This window comes from Haliotis rufescens, unplaced genomic scaffold, assembly GCF_023055435.1.
Source record: "Haliotis rufescens isolate VD_foot unplaced genomic scaffold, xgHalRufe1.0.p SCAF_8, whole genome shotgun sequence".
NCBI lineage: Eukaryota > Metazoa > Mollusca > Gastropoda > Lepetellida > Haliotidae > Haliotis > Haliotis rufescens.
The window spans coordinates 14590458-14611594 of NW_025964372.1; the positions used below are offsets into that span (position 1 = coordinate 14590458).

Consider the following 21137-nt stretch of genomic DNA (forward strand, 5'->3'; position numbering starts at 1 on the left):
TAATTATATAAATTCACACACAGTTGAACATATGTGTAGTCACACACCTTAACGGGATAAGCTGGGTACGAAATCTGTATTGACTGGCAAGATGAACATGGTTGAACCTACATGTATATAGTGTAATAGCCTAATTAGCCAAATGCACAATGTCGACCTGTTTCACCACACCCAACTCAGAAGGTATGCTTCGTGTGCTCTAACCCCGGTATGTCGACTGAAGAGCTCTGTGATGACTACACTGAAGGGGTATTCTATTGTACAGCTGGACAGACTTATACTTGTCACAAGTCGCTTTGACCTGGACACAGTGAATTCCGAAAACAGGGCATTTGTACTTGGCGGCAGATTATTGATGACATTGTTATGACTGCTTGTATTCCTGCATGATATAAATGAATGCTTGTCCGTTTGACTGCATGGTTATCCGTGTGACTGCATGGTGTCCTGCATGACTTCAGCACGCTTTCCTGTATGACTGAAAGGTTTCTGTATGTTGGTTGTTGGTTAGTTTGTTGTTTAACGCCGCACTCAGCAATATTCCAGATATATGACGGCTGTCTGTATATAGTCGAGTCTGCACCAGACAATCCAGTGATTGAAATCAAGAGCATCGATCCACGCAATTGGGATACGATGACATGCATCAACCAAGTCAGCGAGCCTGACCACCCGTTCCCGTTAGCCGCCTCTTACGATAAGCATAGTCGCCTGTTACGGCAAGCATAGTTACTGTATGACTGAATGGTTTCTGTATGCATACATGGTGTCTGTGTGACGCACGGTGTCTGTATGCCTACATGGTCTCTGTGTGACGCATGGTGTCTGTGTGACGCGTGGTGTCTGTATGCCTACATGGTGTCTGTGTGACACATGGTTGTCTGTATGCCTACATGGTGTCTGTGTGACGCATGGTGTCTGTATGCCTACATGGTCTCTGTGTGACGCATGGTGTCTGTGTGACGCGTGGTGTCTGTATGCCTACATGGTGTCTGTGTGACGCATGGTTGTCTGTATGCCTACATGGTGTCTGTGTGACGCAAGGTGTCTGTATGCCTACATGGTGTCTGTGTGACGCATGGTTGTCTGTATGCCTACATGGTGCCTGTATGACGCATGGTTGTATGTATGCCTACATGGTGTGTGTGGCGCATGGTTGTCTGTATGCCTACATGATGTCTGTGTGACGTATGGTTGTCTGTATGCCTACATGGTGTGTGTGACGCATGGTGTCTGTATGCCTACATGGTGTATGTGTGACACATGGTTGTCTGTATACCTACATGGTGTCTGTGTGACGCATTGTGTCTGTATGCCTACATGGTGTCTGTGTGACACATGGTGTCTGTATGCCTACATGGTGTCTGTGTGACGCATGGTTCTCTGTGTGCCTACATGGTGTCTGTGTGACGCATGGTTGTCTGTATGCCTACATGGTGTGTGTGACGCATGGTGTCTGTATGCCTACATGGTGTCTGTGTGACGCATGGTTGTCTGTATGCCTACATGGTGTGTGTGACGCATGGTGTCTGTATGCCTACATGGTGTATGTGTGACACATGGTGTCTGTATGCCTACATGGTGTCTGTGTGACGCATTGTGTCTGTATGCCTACATGGTGTCTGTGTGACACATGGTGTCTGTATGCCTACATGGTGTCTGTGTGACGCATGCTTGTCTGTACGACTGTACGATTTCTTGTATGACTGCATGGTTGTCTGTATGATGCATAATTTCCTGTATGACTGCATGATTTCTTGTAAGACTGCGTGGTTGTCTGTGCGACTGCACGATTTCTTGTATGACTGCATGGTTGTCTGTACGACTGTATGATTTATTGTATGACTGCATGATGTCTTGTATGACTGCATGATTTCATTTTCGATTGCACAATTTCTTGTATGACTGCATGATTTCTTGTATGGTTGCGTGGTTGTCTGTACGACTGCATTATTTCCTGTATGACTGCATGATGTCTTGTATGACTGCATGATTTCATGTACGATTGCACAATTTCTTGTATGACTGCTAGATTTCTTGTAAGACTGCGTGGTTGTCTGTACGACTGCATTATTTACCTGTATGACTTCATGATTTCTTGTATGACTGCATGGTTGTCTGTATGCTGCATGATTTCCTGTATGATTGCACGATTCCTTGTAAGACTGCATGGTTGTCTGTACGACTGCACTATTTCATTTATGACTGCATGGTTGTCTGTATGCACCATGATTTCCTGTATGACTGCATGATTACTTGTACGACTGCATGATTTCTTGTACGACTGCATGATTTCTTGTATGACTGCATGATTTCCTGTATGACTGCATGATTTCCTGTATGACTGTATGGCTGTACGATGACTGCATGATTTCTTGTACGACTGCATGATTTCTTGTATGACTGTATGGCTGTACGATGACTGCATGATTTCTTGTACGACTGCATGATTTCTTGTATGACTGCATGATTTCTTGTATGACTGCATGATTTCTTGTATGAATTCTTGACTGCATTGGTTCTATCTATATAATATGTATTGTCTGTGACTGCACTCTGCGCATGGTTGTGTGCTTAAAGTGTGTAGTTCACACTTTATGCTTCATATTTGATTTATTAACTAAGAGTGCATGGCAGTCAACAATATGTTGTCACATATAGAGATGCCTGACTGTGTGTACTTCTACAGTGATTCTTATATTTTCCATACATGGTAATGCATGATGCACGTATAGAGATCACAAGCTGCACCAATCTGCATCGTCACTGTGCATCACGACACACACGCATACCCCTCCTAGAAAACACACATGCGACCACATTTCATATTAACTTGCAGTACCTTAAGTATACAAATATTTACGTTGATAGCGTCTGGCGCTCTAAATGACTTGCAGCTTCTAGAATTAGGGGGTGAAGGGGGAAGGGGTGTGGGGGTCAGGATAAAGTATCCCTAGTGTACATAATATCCAGATTAAAAGCTGTTCACGTCTCAAGGGTTAAGATAACGAAACAGTATCGCCTGCGCCGTTGGAGTAGATGAATGGGCTGTTCACTGGCCAAAGTCGCCCTGAATGCGTACAGAATGCGATGTCTGGGTTCGGATATCCGAGGTTCGCCCCGATTACGATTCTTGGACTGTCAGCGCCAAACCTGTGTGTTCGTATGTTTGTTGTTTTACGCCGCATTCAACAATAATCCAGCTATATGATGGCGGTCTGTAAATAATCGAGTCTAGAAAAGACAATCCAGTGATTGACATCATGAGCATCGATCTACGCAAGAGAGAAAGAGAGAGGTTGCTTGGTAGTTAAAATGGCAAAAGATTTCATTGTTTTAACACTACTTTTGTAGCCGTCCGTGAATCCCATTCTTGCAAAAAAACCGGAATAGTGCTGAAGGCGGTGCAAAACCCTTCTCACCCTCAATGTAACGGTTGCATGCACACACTCAATTAAACCCCAGATTCTTATTTTCTTGTCTGATTCCCGAACAAAAGGTCACCACGACCGACGGTACACTAAACGAATATCAGTGTTTAGTTTAGATGTAGAAGGCACTGCCGGGCCAACACGGCAAATGATCCCAGCACTAATCCAGGATAGAATATAGCAACCCATGCTTGCCGTACAAGGCGACTATGCTGGTCGTAAGAGGTGACAAACGGGATCGGGTGGTCAGGCTCGCTGACTTGGTTGATGCATGTCATCGACCTCAGTTGCCTGAGATTGTCTGGTCCAGACTCGATTATTTACAGACCGCCATGATATAACTGGAATACTGTTAAAAATGGCGTTAAACCCAACTCACACATTTGAGTTTCTATGTTATATTATGCTTTATGCGTGTTTCACATCCAATCACATGGTCGACTCCCTGAAGCGACCTTGACCTTTCTATTTTTTATCTCTTTTTTTTTTACGGTAAACGCGCGGTAAAAGCAAATGTTATAACGCATGGTACATGGAACATGAAACTAAGGATAAAGAAGGAAGTTCAAAGTCCAGACGTTTTTGTGTTTACACACAGGTTGATTTAAATGATACCGCTTTGGGATGATGACAAGAACATCTCCCGAGTGAAGGGTAAGTGATTGAGTGATGTTATACGCCGCTTTTGGCAAAATCATGGCGTGGGTAGCGTTGCATCATGGGAAATGGGTCTGGCGTATTGTACCTAAGTAAGTAATCGAACCAGAATCTTCAACGAGACGAACCAGGCAACGCTTTATCCACTATGCGTCACCACCGCCCTTCAGTCGTTCAAGTTTATTGGACATAACTTGTATTGTGACGGTCATCTACTTGATATGTGGTAATTAAAGTGACCATTTCGAAAACAATAACATGGTGGAGATCAAACTTTCTGAAAGGTTCAGGTGCTTCACTGTGTTGCAAGTAGTTTTCACATTTAAAAGATAAGATGAAACGCGAAGGTAGGTATTTTGTGGTTTATGATTGTTGAGTTCAGAACAGGGAACGAGATCGGTTTAAGGCCGCTTTTGTACATTATTCTATCGTATCACGGCGTGCGAGCTCGATCAGAGGGAGGAAGTCTAAAGTGATGCAGGGCTGAAGCCACGAACATGGCCATTGTGTTTATCAGCCCCAAATTAGGGACAATCTGGGACTCCCGTCATAGGTTCCTGGTACGCATAGGAAAGCACCTTTGTAAAGCGAATAGCGGCGACTTTGATGACTGAGCCATATACATGTATGCGTATGTACATCAAGGCAATAGGACAAGTCCAAGCAACAGATGAGTATGTATCACTTTATTAACAAAGCATTACATTTATCGTCCTTGCGGTCACATGTCCGTCGGCCCCTTTGTTGCCATGACGAACATTGCGGATTAGGATGTGGGTGGGGGTTTCCTGTACTTGTAGGCGATGTTGCTATACTTCAGCTGTGGAAACAGAAATAGTGGGCTTTCCAGTAAATCTCGTTTTCGTTTGCTAATTGTATACAACACTTACAGAGATAATTGTAAGGTCGTGCTTTTTCTTAAGTTTATTGAAGCATGACTAGGTCCAGGGCTAAAAGTTAGATGGGAAATAGTAGCTATGTATTGCGCCGCTTTACTACCCGACATCTACTGATCGCTAAAACACTCGTAGCTAGGATTCACGCCTTCATCACGTTCTACTGAAGTCTGATGCTGTATTTTGTACCGACATCTACAAGCTCTTTCCAGAATGCAAACTTCATAGAATCGTGGACATGTTATACCCCATGTGTAACCAAACCATTTACCTTTGAACCTGATGAAAACGTCAGTCCTAGTTACGTATTAGGTATCATCGGATGCGGGATAGTAAATGCGGAGCAGTACAAACTACAATGTCGCAGCAAAGGTTAAATATTGCTGACGCGTCATGAAATACCTCCGTGGTGTAGACCTTGTTTTCCAAATCCTCCAGGCTGGCCATGAATCCCTTGAAGGCTTCACACACAGACACTTGGCCATCACCTGCAGGCAAACAAATACACTTTATTGCGTGCTGACTTCTCATCAATCTTGCATTTACACATTTCTTATCTGCTTGCTGGATGTTTGTGTCGAGCTGGAGGAGCTGGCGGTGTTATGTGTGTTTCTGGTTGGGTTTTCCGTCAAATGGCTTGCGAAAACTGAAGGCCACAAACAAACGCCAGTATAACCTACTAATATGAATTATATATTTATGTATTCCATTTTAAAGAAAATTCAAAGAGCAAATAAATACGTTTTGTTGTTTCGTTATGTTCGAAGTTCAAAACACTGTTGATGCTTTTGGATGAAATCAAGGAGCACAGGTAAGCTAAGAATCTGGGATTCAAACCAATGATCATGTAATTCTTGCATGCCAACGAGATGCAAGTCTATTCAGTGAACTTCGTCGCATCAGGCGACTGAGTCATCCGTGCCCTTAAACAATGTGACTGTAAAATGTAGAGAGTGGATGTCCATGTGAAGATTTTGTACATCAATATTTGCCAAGTTATCGTGAACCCACCATCCTTATCCAACAATTTGAAGGCAGCCGCGTCCTGGTCCGCTACGGTTATCATGAGGTCATTGTTGGAGTCCTGAAGGTCGAAGAGGCGGGCTGCGACACCTGTGCTGATGTCATATCGCTTCTTCGCCATCATCACGAAGGTGCAACGATCGACTCCAGCGGTAACTGCACACGACAAAAAACATACGAAATGTAGGTGTTACAATCGACCAAAGCATTAGCTGCTCAGGAGAACAACATACGAAATGTAGGTGTTACAATCGACCAAAGCATTAGCTGCTCAGGAGAACAACATACGAAACGTATGTGTTACAATAGATCAAAGCATTAGCTGCTCAGGAAAACAACATACGAAATGTAGGTGTTACAGTCGATCAAAGCATTAGCTGCTCAGGAGAACAACATACGAAACGTAGGTGTTACAATCGATCAAAGCATTAGCTGCTCAGGAGAACAACATACGAAATGTAGGTGTTACAATCGACCAAAGCATTAGCTGCTCAGAAGAAAAACATACGAAACGTAGGTGTTACGATTGATCAAAGCATTAGCTGCTCAGGAGAACAACACACGAAACGTAGGTGTTACGATTGATCAAAGCGTTAGCTGCTCAGGAGAACAACATACGAAATGTAGGTGTTACAATCGATCAAAGCATTAGCTGCTCAGGAGAACAACATACGAAATGTAGGTGTTACAATCGACCAAAGCATTAGCTGCTCAGGAGAACAACATAAGAAATGTAGGTGTTAAAATCGATCAAAGCATTAGCTGCTCAGGAGAACAACATAAGAAATGTAGGTGTTAAAATCGATCAAAGCGTTAACCACGAGCTTTAACTACGAGGTGTGGTGTAACGATAAACCAAAGGCTCAGCTGCTCAAGACAAGAACATAAGAAATGCAGGTGTTACGAACGACCAAAGTGTTGGCTGCTCATGGGCAGAACATACAAATGCAGGTGCAACGATCGACCAAACCGATAACTGTAAACGACAAGAACATTCGAAATATTTGTGTTACGATCGACTGTAGCGTCAGCTGTTGAAGACAAGAACTACGAAATGTAGGTGCAACGATCGACCGCAGCGTTAACTGCTAAAGACAAGAACATACGATATCGTCAGAGTTAAACATTTATTTTCTTCAAAAGTTATCAGTACATTGTCGCAGACACATCACCGGCCCAAGAAAAATATAAATAGACAAAAGAAATACATATCCATATATAATTGTATCGTTCTACGTAAATATTCGTCTATGATTGTATTTGTATTGTAAAAGCTCATCTGGTTTCAGCTGCCAGAACTCGCAGAGCAGACTTGTGCCCCTTTGCTGTGCAAGGATCCGTCGCTCGTGGGTATACGTTTCATATTTTCTACAAATCAATTCGACCTACCCTTTTTTATAATTCGTTGTTCTGATTTACTGACACGTGTTATGTGGGCCAGCGTATTTGTCAATCCCTGACGACGTTCTAATAGTCGCTACAATACAATTATCTAAAAATGTTCCTTTATTATTTTCATTACAAATCCGCCGAACACACATTTTGCAATTAACACATTAAACAAATGTGAACAGATTTCAATGTTAACAATGTCTCTAATCAACCGATATACGAACGGAGGTAAATCAATTATAGAATATACCAGACAGGAGACGCGTGAAGATCCGGGGTAAAATAGGTCTTCAACAACCCATGCTTGCCGTAAAAGGCGACTATGCTTGTCGTCAGAGGCGACTAACGGGATCGGGTGGTCAGGCTCGCTGACTTAGTTTATGCATGTCATCCATCCCGATTGCGTGGACCCAATTGCGTGGATCGATGCTCATGATATCAATCACTGGATTGTCTTGTCCAGACTCGTCTATTTACAGACCGCCGTCATATAGCTGGAATATTGCTGAGTGCGGCGTTAAACAATAAACCAACCAACCAACCAATTGCGTGGATCGATGCTCATGATATTAATCACTGGATTGTCTGGTCCAGACTCGATTATTTACAGACCGCCGTCATATAGCTGGAATATTGCTGAGTGCGGCGTTAAACGACAGACCAAACCAAACCAAATCCAGACAGGACGTTATTAAAGATATGGGGCAATTTCATATTATTGAGAACACCGCGGTTTTCAAAAAAAAGACCGTCGACAAACCGAATGAGGCGCTCTTAAAATCAGTACTACGGGGCCTCCTGAAAGACTGATTGTATACCTCAGGTATAGAATGTATTCACATCGTTATGTAAATAACGTGTTATGATTTATCGTCACATCAGCGAAACCTGAGTCAGGTAACAACAACAAAAACATTCACCAATAAAATGCTCATTATAATAAAAAGGTATCGTCAATATCAGGATTTCATACAGAGCAAACCATTATCTGTGGTTATTCCTAGTGTGACATTATTCGGTTGATGTTCCATGACATCGATATTTGGATATATTATGGTATATGAAAGAGAAAGAATTTGAGGAAGTGCTTGACCTGTACTTTATACATAGTCATGCACCGCAGATGAATGTATCATCCTTGTGCACCTCATTGTAGCATGTTAGGTGAGTAAGTTGGTTTTAACTTCATGTCATATGACGGCGTGTAACATTTATGTCATGCAGGCTGTACATGTCCATCACTCACATTAATACACAAACGGATTTATTGCTGACTCATCATCAGAGTGAATGCGGAATGTAAAAGAACGATCGGCTGATCCTTGCACAGCAAAGGGGACTAACTCTGCACTGTGAGTTATGGCAGGCGAGCCCACAAGATCTTTGCTATTTGGGGATTGGAAAAATTACGTATAACGCTTCTTGAGTAGCTCCAGGGGCTGCAATGTGTTCCCACTATACCGTCGGGTAAGATGTCAGGCCAATGTAGCAAAAGTAGTGATCAGGCAAGGTCGTAATGTGATTCTGAATAACCTTTTTTTGAACAAATACTTACGGTTAAGGTCACTGTCGAAGGTAGCTGCAACAGTTGGGTCCCTCGTTTCGGCGGAAGTGACGTAGCCATCTTTGTTGGTGTCGAAAGCTTTGATGTCAGCCAGAAGTTGACGCGTGTCAACATCAGTCATGGGTTTGCTGGAGAGCCTGCGAGAATACAAAATGATGGAGTCAGGCGTCACATTAAATAACATTGAACCACCCGACCTAAAATAAACAATATCCCACATATACAAGAAAAATGACTTGATGTAACCAAGATTTAGTCTTGAGGCAGAAACCGTGTTTCTCTGCTAAAATATTTTCACTCTGACAAAATTCTTTTTCAACTGATTTGTTTTCTGTGCATATTATGGGTACTGCAACTCTGACAGCATGGGGACCCTAGGTACCAGAATGTTCCCAGTAGCTCATGGTTGTCAGGGGCGACTCAAAGCACGACTCCCACTACATAATAAGCATGCGTTCCTAAATTACTATCACGTGTGACGAGACCAGGTGTTCGCGAAACGATGATCATATCCTACCCACCAGTGGCACCGTCACAAATACATGCAAAGGCAAGTAAATTGTTCATTTGAACAAAATAAGAGAAGATAAATTCTGATTACCTTAAGAGAAATGCCCCAAGTGACGCAGGCCGGAGGCTATAACTATTTTGCTGAATTCCACGAGCACGAAGATGGTGCTGACAAACCAAAGATCAAAATCTGATCACCACCAGCGTATCCTGGTACGGTTATGGAACCAAACCGTTGCCCATCCGGTAGTATTTCTTTGGATAATCACCCGTGGCGGTAAAATAAAACTTTAGTTAAACTTCGCCAAAGCCAGGTCGCTTCTATTAAAATATCATGACGTTATAAATGTACAATTACATCAACGCAAGACCAGCGCACGAGTGGCTCAGTTGTCTAAGATATGCAGATGTGTGTCTCATATTTTGTGCCGGGGACCCTAGGTACCAGAATGTTCCCAGTAGCTCATGGTTGTCAGGGGCGACTCAAAGCACGACTCCCACTACATAATAAGCATGCGTTCCTAAATTACTATCACGTGTGACGAGACCAGGTGTTCGCGAAACGATGATCATATCCTACCCACCAGTGGCACCGTCACAAATACATGCAAAGGCAAGTAAATTGTTCATTTGAACAAAATAAGAGAAGATAAATTCTGATTACCTTAAGAGAAATGCCCCAAGTGACGCAGGCCGGAGGCTATAACTATTTTGCTGAATTCCACGAGCACGAAGATGGTGCTGACAAACCAAAGATCAAAATCTGATCACCACCAGCGTATCCTGGTACGGTTATGGAACCAAACCGTTGCCCATCCGGTAGTATTTCTTTGGATAATCACCCGTGGCGGTAAAATAAAACTTTAGTTAAACTTCGCCAAAGCCAGGTCGCTTCTATTAAAATATCATGACGTTATAAATGTACAATTACATCAACGCAAGACCAGCGCACGAGTGGCTCAGTTGTCTAAGATATGCAGATGTGTGTCTCATATTTTGTGCCGGGACCGTATTATCGTGGGTTCGAATCCCACATTCCTTCTAACTATCACCCATGGTTTGGTAGCACCATACCAGTGCTCGCGGGTTTCTCAAGAGTGGTAAGCGTCTAACACGTGCATCACTTCATTATTTTCTCCCACAGCAGATTGACACACAAGGCGGTCTGGTACTTACAAGCTGTAGTTATTATAAATGTACGACTATTGATTGAAATACTAATCTGTAGTTCCCACCTGCCCTTGGTTTGGATTTGGAAGTCGCCGCATTCTGTCATCTTGTTGTTGCTGAACCAGCTTTCCATGGCAGATACAGAACCCACGACTAGGGCCAGACACAACAACGCTCGGTACATCATCTGTGTTGGGTTTACAAGATCTTAGTTTTTTACTCCAAAGGCATATTGTTATTCAGCAGCACAACAAAACAATGAAGAATACCCAAAACATATATTTACATTAATTCTGCAACACGTTAAAACGTTATTTATTGAATACATTACGTTGGTGATATTGATAAATTATTTTAACGAATGATAATGAGTGATATACATACTTACATCAGAACTCAATTTTCCTGAACATGCACAAAAAGGTCTTAAAGCATTCTTGAATAGCACATTCTAACTGAACAGAATTAAAGTCAACCACATGGCAACAGACATCAACAGCAAAACAATGGACATTCTATATAACTCACACTGATTAGGATTTCTATGTTAATAATACTTAACAAAGCTTTAAAACGAAGTGGATGCCCAGTTCATTTCGAGCTCACCTTCATTCTCGACCCTTCTAGCGAGCAACTGCAGAGCCAGGCCTGGTGGGTTTGTTTCTTGGAGCAGACCCCTGCTTTGCTTGTTAGTCAGCAAACTCAACCTATCAATCAAAGTGGGGCTCTAGACAGGACGCACATCCGTACGTATTTGCAATATTTAGTGCTGGGATAATTTGCCGTGTTGGTCCGGCAGTGCCTTCTACATCTGCACAAACTACTGATATTCGTTTAGTGTACCGTCGGTCGTGGTGACCTTTTGTTCGGGAATCAGACAAGAAAATAAGAATCTGGGGTTTAATTGAATGTGTGCACGCAACCGTTACATTGAGGGTGAGAAGGGTTTTGCACCGCCTTTAGCACTATTCAGGCCATTTTGCAAGAATGGGATTCACGGACGTCTGAAAAAACAGTGTTAAATCAATTAAATCTTTTGCCATTTTTTACTATCAAGCATCCTCCCTCTCTTATTTACTTAACCTTTTACTGACATTTACTTCATATAAGCGACAAAACGCGTTCCATATTTTCTCTCTATCTCTCTCTCTCTCTCTCTCTCTCTCTCTCTCTCTCTCTCTCTCTCTCTCTCTCTCTCTCTCTCTCTCTCTCTCTCTCTCTCTCTCGCTCTCGTATGAGATGTCATTTACAAAATCCCAATCTCAATTGCGTAGATCGCTGCTCATGTTGTCAATCATTCATGTTGTCAATCGGGGCGAAACTCGGATCCGAACCCAGACATCGCATTCTGTACGCATTCAGGGCGACTTTGGCCAGTGTACAACCCATTCACCTACTCCAACGGCGCAGGAAATACTGTTTCTTTATCTTAACCCTTCAGACGTGAACAGTTTTTAATCTGGATATTTTGTACACTGTGGATACTGTGTCTTGACCCTCCCCCTTCCCCCTTAATTCTACAAACTGCAAGTCATTTAGAGCGCAGAAAACTGAACCTGTGTTTCTATCAACGTAAATATTTATACACTTAAGGTACTGTGAGTAAATATGAAAAATGATTAGATGTGTGTTTCCCAGGAGGGCATGCGTGTATGTCGTTGATGCACAGTGACGGTGCAGATTGGTGCAGCTTGTGATCTCTACACGTGCATCATGCATTACCATGTATGGAAAATATGAATCAATGTAGAAGTACTCACAGTCAGGCATCACTATGTGTGGCAAACTTTTAAACGTACTTTTTGGATAAGGTAGGGACCGCCATGAGTGTTTCGGAATTGCCTAATTGTTTGTTGACTGCCATGCACTCTTAGTTATCATATCAAATATGAAGCATGAAGTCAGAAATACACACTGTAAGCACTCAACCATTCGCTGAGTGCAGTCACAAACAACAAATATCATATAGATAGTACCAATGCAGTCTCACATATTCACAACGGTCATATAGACACAAATGCACTCAAACAAATCCATGCAGATAACCCTGTAGTTAAAGTGGCAACTACACATTCATTCAGACACCCAAGGAAATCATGCAGTCGTACAGGAAACCATGCAGTCGTAAAGACAGCCATGCAGTCGTAACGACAACCATGCAGTCATACAATAAATTGTAGAAATTGTAGAAATCATGTAGTCGTACAGGAAATCATGCGTCACACTGACAACCGTGCGTCACACAAACACCATGTAGGCATACAGACAACCATGCAGTCACACAGACACCATGTAGGCATACAGACAACCATGCAGTCACACAGACACCATGTAGGCACACAGAGAACCATGTGTCACACAGACACCATGTAGGCATACAGACAATCATGCGTCACACAGACACCATGTAGGCATACAGACACAACCATGCGTCACACAATCAACATTTAGGCATACAGACAACCAAGCGTCACACAAACACCATGTAGGCATACAGACAACCATGCGTCACACAAACACCATGTAGGCATACAGACAACCATGCGTCACACAAACATCATGTAGGCATACAGACAACCAAGCGTCACACAAGCACCATGTAGGCATACAGACAACCATGCGTCACACAAACATCATGTAGGCATAGAGACAACCAAGCGTCACACAAGCACCATGTAGGCATACAGACAACCATGCGTCACACAAACATCATGTAGGCATACAGACAACCGTGCGTCACACAAACACCATGTAGGCATACAGACAACCATGCGTCACACAAACACCATGTGGGCATAGAGACAACCATGCGTCACACAGACACTATGTAGGCATACAGACAACCATGCGTCACACAGACACTATGTAGGCATACAGACAACCATGCGTCACACAAACACCATTTAGGAATACAGACAACCAAGCGTCACACAGACACCATGTAGGGATACAAAAAGCATTCAGTCATACAGAAAAGCGTGCTCAAGTCACACCATGCAGTCACACGGATAACCATGCGCTCACACGGACAAGCATTCATTTATACCACGCAGGAATACATGCAGTCATAAAGACGAACATGCAATCATAAAGTCAGACATGGTGGCACATCGATAACAATGTCCTTTAGATATCCACTCTGTCGTGCAGACATGATCTAGTTGTCATTCATTTCAATAACGAGATTCGGATGTTTGGTGAACGTTTATAGCACGAGGCTGCCGGACGTTGTGAAGTCACCAAGTACAAATGCCCTGTGTTCGGAAGTCACTGTGTCCAGGTCAAAGCGACGTATGACAAGTATAAGTCTGTCCAGCTGTACAATAGAATACCCCTTCAGTGTAGTCATCACAGAACTCTTCAGTCGACCTGTCCGGGGTTAATGCACACCCAAACAGGTCCACATTGTGCATTTGACTATTTAGGCTATTACACTAGATAGGTTCAACCATGTTAATCTTGCCAGTTAATACAGATTTCGTACCCAGCTGATCCGGTTTTAGGTGTGTCGCTACACATATGGTCAACTGTGTGTGAATTTATCAATACATACCGTCTCCGACCATTTTGTCAATTTGATAAAATATAAAACTTTTTTTTTACTTCTTTCACTTCATTTATTGGCAATTCATTTCATGATTTATGTATACTATATTTATATTCTGTACAATAAAACATGTATATACATTTACATAATTAACATTACATTGATGGCATAGATAGGATGAAGACAGATGCAACAAGTGCTGTCAGTGGCGAAGATCAGCATTCTGTTGTCCACTGAGTCATCCTTCAGCAGGAACTGTTCGAAGTAAAAATCTATCTGCTGTGAACAGGCCCTGTCTGATGGTCGGTCACTTCGGAAGAACGGATCTTCTTGTGCGACGCGTTTTAAATGTTGGCATCTGGGAGCTCCAGTTTGATGGCCTCTTCATCCAACATAGATGGCATGGGATCTAGAGATAACTTTGGCTAAGATGTGAATGCTCGCGAGAGTCTGCCTCACCTGAAATGAATAAATATTATAATAATAACAACACTCCTTGAAATTGTTCCCATAATAACACATTATTAGTATTACTATGTGTTACTGAACCATGGTTCACATGACATTTCAAATCAATAAACATCTTCAATAAAAACAAATGGCTGAATGTTTTATTTCTTATCCACGCATATTTTATATATGCATCTAATAAAATAAAATCCAATAAAAGTATTAGTAAACTTGTTACTGTTTGTTTATTATTTGTGTTAGACCGCCTCCGTGGTCTAGTGGTAGAGCGTCCGCCCGGAGAGCGGAAGATGGTACTTGTTGTTACCCTGTCTGGCGCTCGGCATTAAGGGGCTAAAACAAGGACTGGTCGGCTCGGAGTCAGTATACTGTGTCTGAGTGGGGTATTCATGTTAAACTGCGGCATGGTATCTCAGTGAGCTAGCACTATATATCGGCATCAGTCCGGACTAGTACAAGCAGCCACACAAACACACACACGTACATGCACGTCGCTATATAAGTGCAATAATCTTGGACGCGACGTTAAACCCCATTTCACCTCACCTCACCTTATTTGTGTTATTGTGGTAATATATTATTAACAGGGTATTTAATTTATGAACGACACTTACCTTCATGTCATTCTGAACAAGCGTTGATTGTGGTCATTGCTAACCATTGTGACGATGTCGTCTGATGTGGAAGCAGTCGATACAGTCTTTGTCAAAGCAGCGCCAGGAAATCCAGTCTCGATTTCTTCTATAGCGTCTGAAAATAACCCCTCCTGCACATAGATATCTATCCCCACAAGCTGCTGGAATAAACTTCTGATACCATCCACTTCTGATGTCTCTTCTTCGACTTTCGTAACTGACACTTGAACTAAAAAATATATTTTGCAATGATCATGTTTGATGTTGATTAGTTAATCTATCAAAAACAATAACAAATCAATGGGATGCATCTATGATGCCTCAAAACAACTCAGGTAACACCAAAGGCAATGAAAGGTCTACTTCGTGTGTGTAGTTCAAAATCCAAAGGTTTCTTCGTATGCAGACACCCTATCCGGCGTGTCTAAGTACAGGCTTTATTGGGTCTGGTTTGTATTAGGGTGGACGAAAAATGGCAATTATGTAGAACGTGTCTGGAAGTACCTTTGATGTTTACTTTAATCCAGTTACTCTTACCTTGATTCATTAACACAGATCCACGTCGGTCTGCAAACAAAAACAGAAACATGCAAGTACATTTTCCTATTTAATAAATAGATAGAAAATATTTGACTTAAAAATTTATTTTTTGATGTCATAAAAATCAAATATTTCAGTCTCTTCTCCTATTTTCGAGTGTTGAGGATGGAAATATTTCTCTTGCACATTTGTGAGGAGAAATGGCTAAATGTTTTGTTTCTTGTCAGCTCGGGATTTATTGAGATTATATAATTCGGATGAACTTTTTTCACTGTAAAATTAGCAATAGTATTGCTTACATGGATGTATCCAATTCCAGCTGATTGTTTAAATACACTCAAGTCCAAAGAACGAACTTTTTAGGCCCTTGTGAGAACCTCGATGTACATGCGACTCGGCAAGCACTGCAGTAAAACGAATGTTGGAAGGATACTATGTCAAGGCATAAATTGACCCATAACTCGAATACCCACGGGAAAGAGCCTTTTACTTGATGTTTGTTTCTGTGTTGATTAACGTCGCACTTGAAGCGGTTGCCTGTAAATAATAAGTCTTGGCCAGATGCCCGAATGATTGCTATTGTTACTAACGATTGACGCCTTCCGTATATTTCTCTCTCGCTCTCTCTGATTTTGTAGTCATTTAGTCATCCGTTTTGTTTATCTCTCTCTCTCTCTCTCTCTCTCTCTCTCTCTCTCTCTCTCTCTCTCTCTCTCTCTCTCTCTCTCTCTCTCTCTCTCTCTCTCTCTCTTTTATATTTTTTCCGACTGTTGAAAGTGACATATATTACAGAAAAATGATATTGACAGATATGGTTCCCTTTAGCGTAAACGGACACGATTCTCAGCTGAAGTTAGCATAACGTGGACACCCCTCCTCTGGACCCTCACCTGGCAAAGCTCCAAGCGCCTGCCTCCAATTGGGGCGGAGCTAGCTGCAGTGTGAATAGTCTAAAACGGATCTGGCCAAAGCTAGAGTTGTTATCCAGTGCATTCAGACAGGTTCGTACTTTTCGTATTTTACTAAAATACCTTACAACACAGTTCAATGATAGTCTTGTATAGATGTAATTAACTTTTGCATTCCCTCTTGTATAATATAGTTTGACAATATCACATAGAGAGTATAACTACTGATACAACGACTATAATTAATGGGTTTCCCTCTAACACATCGTGGAAAGATTGTTTCCGAAACCCCTGCTTGATTATGTTGCTGTTTTAAGTGTTTAGGGGGCACGGGTGTCCCAGTCGTCTATTTGTGAAATATCTCTGTCTGTGATCCATATTACTCCGTCATCAGCGAATTTAGAAGTTGGGGTAGATGAGTTGACATTATCATATAGATCATTGATCATGATGTTAAAGAGGGTTAGGGGTATAATGCTGCCATTGTCCAGTGACATAGGATCAGATTGATTGGTCCCTATTTTAACTGATAGTGACCTGTTATGCAGGAAGCTGTCTGTGAAGTTTGCCATGTTTACTTCAACTCCATTTCGTGCTAGTTTTGTGAGGACTCCGTCATGCCATACCATGTCGAAGGCTTTGCCGAAGTCCAGAAATACTGCGACTGTGTATTTCCTGTTTAATTGAGCTTTTTTATTTCATTTTCGGGTCTTAATATATGATCAATGAGTGTCCCTTCTTGAAGCAGCTTTGATCAGGTTTGATGTGGTTGCCGGTTTCAACAACAACAATCCTGTGTGACAACTGAGAAAACATCCAGGTTGATGAACTGTGTACTTCAATGGTTTGACTTATGTTCGTGTTACCGACCAATACTTTGCTACTCAGCTCATACGCAATGACACTGCACGGGTCCTGTCCAATAGAAACGTTATTACTTGCCTGTGTTTTATTTCACAGAATGCTTGCCCTCCGACTCACCGTGTTTGCCCTCCTCTTCTGTGGGACCTGTGGTTTCTCCAGGTATATCAAGACATTCACCCAAACTGTAACACCTGATTTGAAAAATATTGTAAATAAGCTCTTATCATACTACAATTGCTACGATTACATCTCATAATACCAAACATCCCGTTAGAACAGATCCCCATAAATCTATTCTTGTCGTAAAGGGCGAATTAATTTACCAGGTGGTCTTGATCGGTAACTGTGGTCTCTCACTCACTCACTCACTTTTGAAGGTTTTGGTTTAACCTGTTTAACCACTGCAACCCTCCCGAGCAGCTTGTAGGGAAGTTCTGTGCTGCTTTGCTTGACAACGACGTCAACGGTGACGGCAGAGTGGACGGCAGTGACATCGGCAAAGACGTCCTGTATTACAACTACGACGGTAAGTTCTGTTTAGTAAGGTCGGGTGTGTGTGTGTGTGTGTGTGTGTGTGTGTGTGTGTGTGTGTGTGTGTGTGTGTGTGTGTGTGTGTGTGTGTGTGTGTGTGTGTGTGTTATTGCATTTATGACATGATCAAGTACCGTAGAAAAAGTAAAAAAGACTCCACCATCTGAGGCTGCAATCTAACAATGAGGATGTTTTGCCATTTCTTTGTTCCCGCTTTCCTTATTCTTCTAAGAACATCATATGAGGTCAAACCCGTGCTCATTTTGAAATATCAGAAAAAAAAATCCTGAAAACTTCTAGAATCAGTTTTTTGACATATTTTAGCCTCACTTCTACATTTTGTGTTCGGTAACAATATGGCTTTGATTGTGGAGCACGATATTTGAGAAGAAACTTGGTATTTTATAATTTGACCTTACAGATGACCTTTGCATCATGCAAGAGTGGGAGGTCGTGGCCAGATGGACGTGTAGGTATGGCTTCTCCGACCAATACGGCCGATTCATGTACAAATTATTCGACGCCAACCAAGATGGCCTTGCGACCGCAAACGACTTCAAGACATTCAGTAAGTAAGATATATTTTGAAGATTTGTGTCCTTTCGCTGGCGGTTTCAGCGGGCGACATTCCGTGTAACGTCTAACGATTTAATGAATCATGGAATATCTATAACAGTAACATTTCCGTCCAGAATAGGCTAAGTGGATCGCAATGTCCCTGTCTTACAGCGTCGGAATGACGAACTAAACTGATAGAGAACATCATGAAAACGTCACGTTGTGTTAGTGCCAAAGTAAAACTAGTGTCCGAAATGATTTGTGAAACAGTTTGATTCATGTCGCCCAACCTGCAACATTACGTATTAAAAATAAACGCATGCACCTGAAGTCCAACTAAACAGGTACCAACAATAGGTGCCTGAAACATCGTGTATTTCGAAAGAGCCGCATAGGGTCAAATGGAAACAATTTGGGACCTGTCTGACCATGTGTCACCGTACCCGACGACGTGAGTCGCTGCTGATGGAGTTAATCCCGTGTTAACAATGGTTATTAACAGACAGTCGCGATTTAGCTGGAATTAAAGCGACGTAAAGCAACATTTCACTTACTTTTTTATCTATTTTTTCAGATTTTACCAATGCCGACTTCTTAGCGACGCAATACACTGTAAGTAAATCAACAGTCCGGTTATAAAGAGTAATAATTCGCAAACAAACCAAGTCATTATTTTCAAGGAGTGTTAACCATTGTTTTCTTCATATACTTAATTAAGATATAGTTATAACGGAGTTATATATTAAGTCCCTTTAAATCCGGAGTTACACACACCACTCTCCGATATCAGTATTGTAATTTCATGACATGTGATAATGTCACTGGTTTAGTAATATAAACTTTCATTTCGAATACCTTCCCATATGCCCAAAGACCAGATGCTCAATCGTTCACTCGTCACGTCGGTTCACTTCATTTGTAGGAAGCCCATTGTTGGTGTACCCTGTCCAGATTTGACATAAATATTGTGAAAGCAGCATAACACAGCAATCATTCACTCTACTTATTCCGTTAGTCGTGGGTTCGAATTAAACGTTGATAGCCTGTGTTACTTTCATATTTGATCACACATTACACAATGACCGAAGTAGTATCATGTACTACCCAAAGAGCGATAGGTATCCATTTCACTCACTCACTCTCCTCCTGTCTTCAGCGTTTCAAGAACATGTACTGCGGTGACCCTAAGAACAGGGAGGACCCCGTTGACCGAGTCCAGTGTGCCGAGGTGAATGCACTGAAACCAGAGGACGTCAAGTGCACATAAGAAGGACCCACATTCACCTGTAATGTAGAAACGTCAATAAAGCTGTTGGTAATAGCAAGTGTTTTGTCCTCCCTTGGGAAATTGTCAATGATGCCGTGTGTATGTTACTTTGTAAGAGAAGGCCTCCGTGGTCTAGTGGTAGAGCGTCTGCCTGTAGAGCTGAAGGTCGGGGGCTCGATCCCCGCCGCGTCATACCAAAAGGTGTTAAAAGATAGTACTTGGTGTTTCACTGCCAGGCGCTCGGCATTAAGGGCTGGTGGGCTCGGAGTTAGTATACTGTGTCTGAGTGAGGTATTCGTGTTAAAAGGTGGCATTTGTATCCGGGTGTGCTAGCACGCACGCACGCACGCACGCACGCACGCACGCACGCACACACGCACACACGCACACACACATACACACATACTCACACACACATACTCACACACTCACTCTTGCACGTCGCTACTTAAGTGCAATAATCTTGACCGGAACGTTAAATCTCACCTCACCTCACCTACTTTGTTCGATGGTGCTTGTAGAGATTGTAGTGATTGAGGGGCGGTGGGGTAGTCCAGAGCTTAAGGCGTTCGATCGTCACACCGAAGGCCCGGGTTCGATTCCCACGTGGGTACAATGTTGGAAGCCAATTTGTGGTGTCCCCTGATGTGATGCAGCTGGAGTATTTCTAAAGGCGGGCAAAAACCATACTCACATACTCACATACTCACTTGTAGTCATTGATGGGGGCGGTCGGATAGCCTAGTGGTTAAAGCGTTCGCTCGTCACGCCGAAGACCCGGGTTCGAATCCCGACATGGGTACAATGTGTGAAGCCCATTTCTGGTGTCCCCCGCCGTGATATTGCTGGAATATTGCTAAAACCATACTCACTCACTCACTCACTCACTCACTCACTGTAGTCATTGATTCCACAAACAAATTTAGAACTGGACAAAACAGAAATCTTTGGATGTCTTTGGAGCTCTATATTTGTTCATATACTTAAACATGCTTAAATTGCAAATATCGTGAAAGGTGATTGCGAATATCAATTTTACTAAATACATTAATTCAATTCCCGAGAGAAAATTCATTGCATTCGTAGAAAGTATTTAAATGTCCAAGTGAAAGTGTAAACATCACACGCTCCGTAAACGGATTAAAAAATCCTATTTGGAATACATATATCGGCATT

The 21137-nt window shown here is 42.2% G+C and overlaps 2 protein-coding genes across 2 annotated transcripts; one reads left to right on the forward strand and one right to left on the reverse strand.

Moving 5' to 3' along the window:
• Positions 1 to 4759: 4759 nt before the first annotated feature.
• Positions 4760 to 11395, reverse strand: LOC124144841. Its single transcript, XM_048389957.1, has 6 exons — positions 11250 to 11395; positions 10709 to 10830; positions 8955 to 9100; positions 5996 to 6163; positions 5387 to 5472; positions 4760 to 4908 (listed from the first exon to the last, which is right to left on the reverse strand). Exons 1-6 carry the CDS (start codon positions 11253 to 11255, stop codon positions 4855 to 4857), a joined length of 582 nt encoding a protein of 193 aa, XP_048245914.1. The 5' UTR covers positions 11256 to 11395; the 3' UTR covers positions 4760 to 4854.
• A 5342-nt stretch (positions 11396 to 16737) lies between these two features.
• Positions 16738 to 20015, forward strand: LOC124149015. Its single transcript, XM_046520346.2, has 6 exons — positions 16738 to 16834; positions 17702 to 17764; positions 17983 to 18131; positions 18558 to 18704; positions 19269 to 19306; positions 19851 to 20015. The coding sequence occupies exons 2-6, from the start codon at positions 17703 to 17705 to the stop codon at positions 19959 to 19961; spliced, it is 507 nt and encodes a 168-aa protein (XP_046376302.1). The 5' UTR covers positions 16738 to 16834; position 17702; the 3' UTR covers positions 19962 to 20015.
• Positions 20016 to 21137: the final 1122 nt, after the last annotated feature.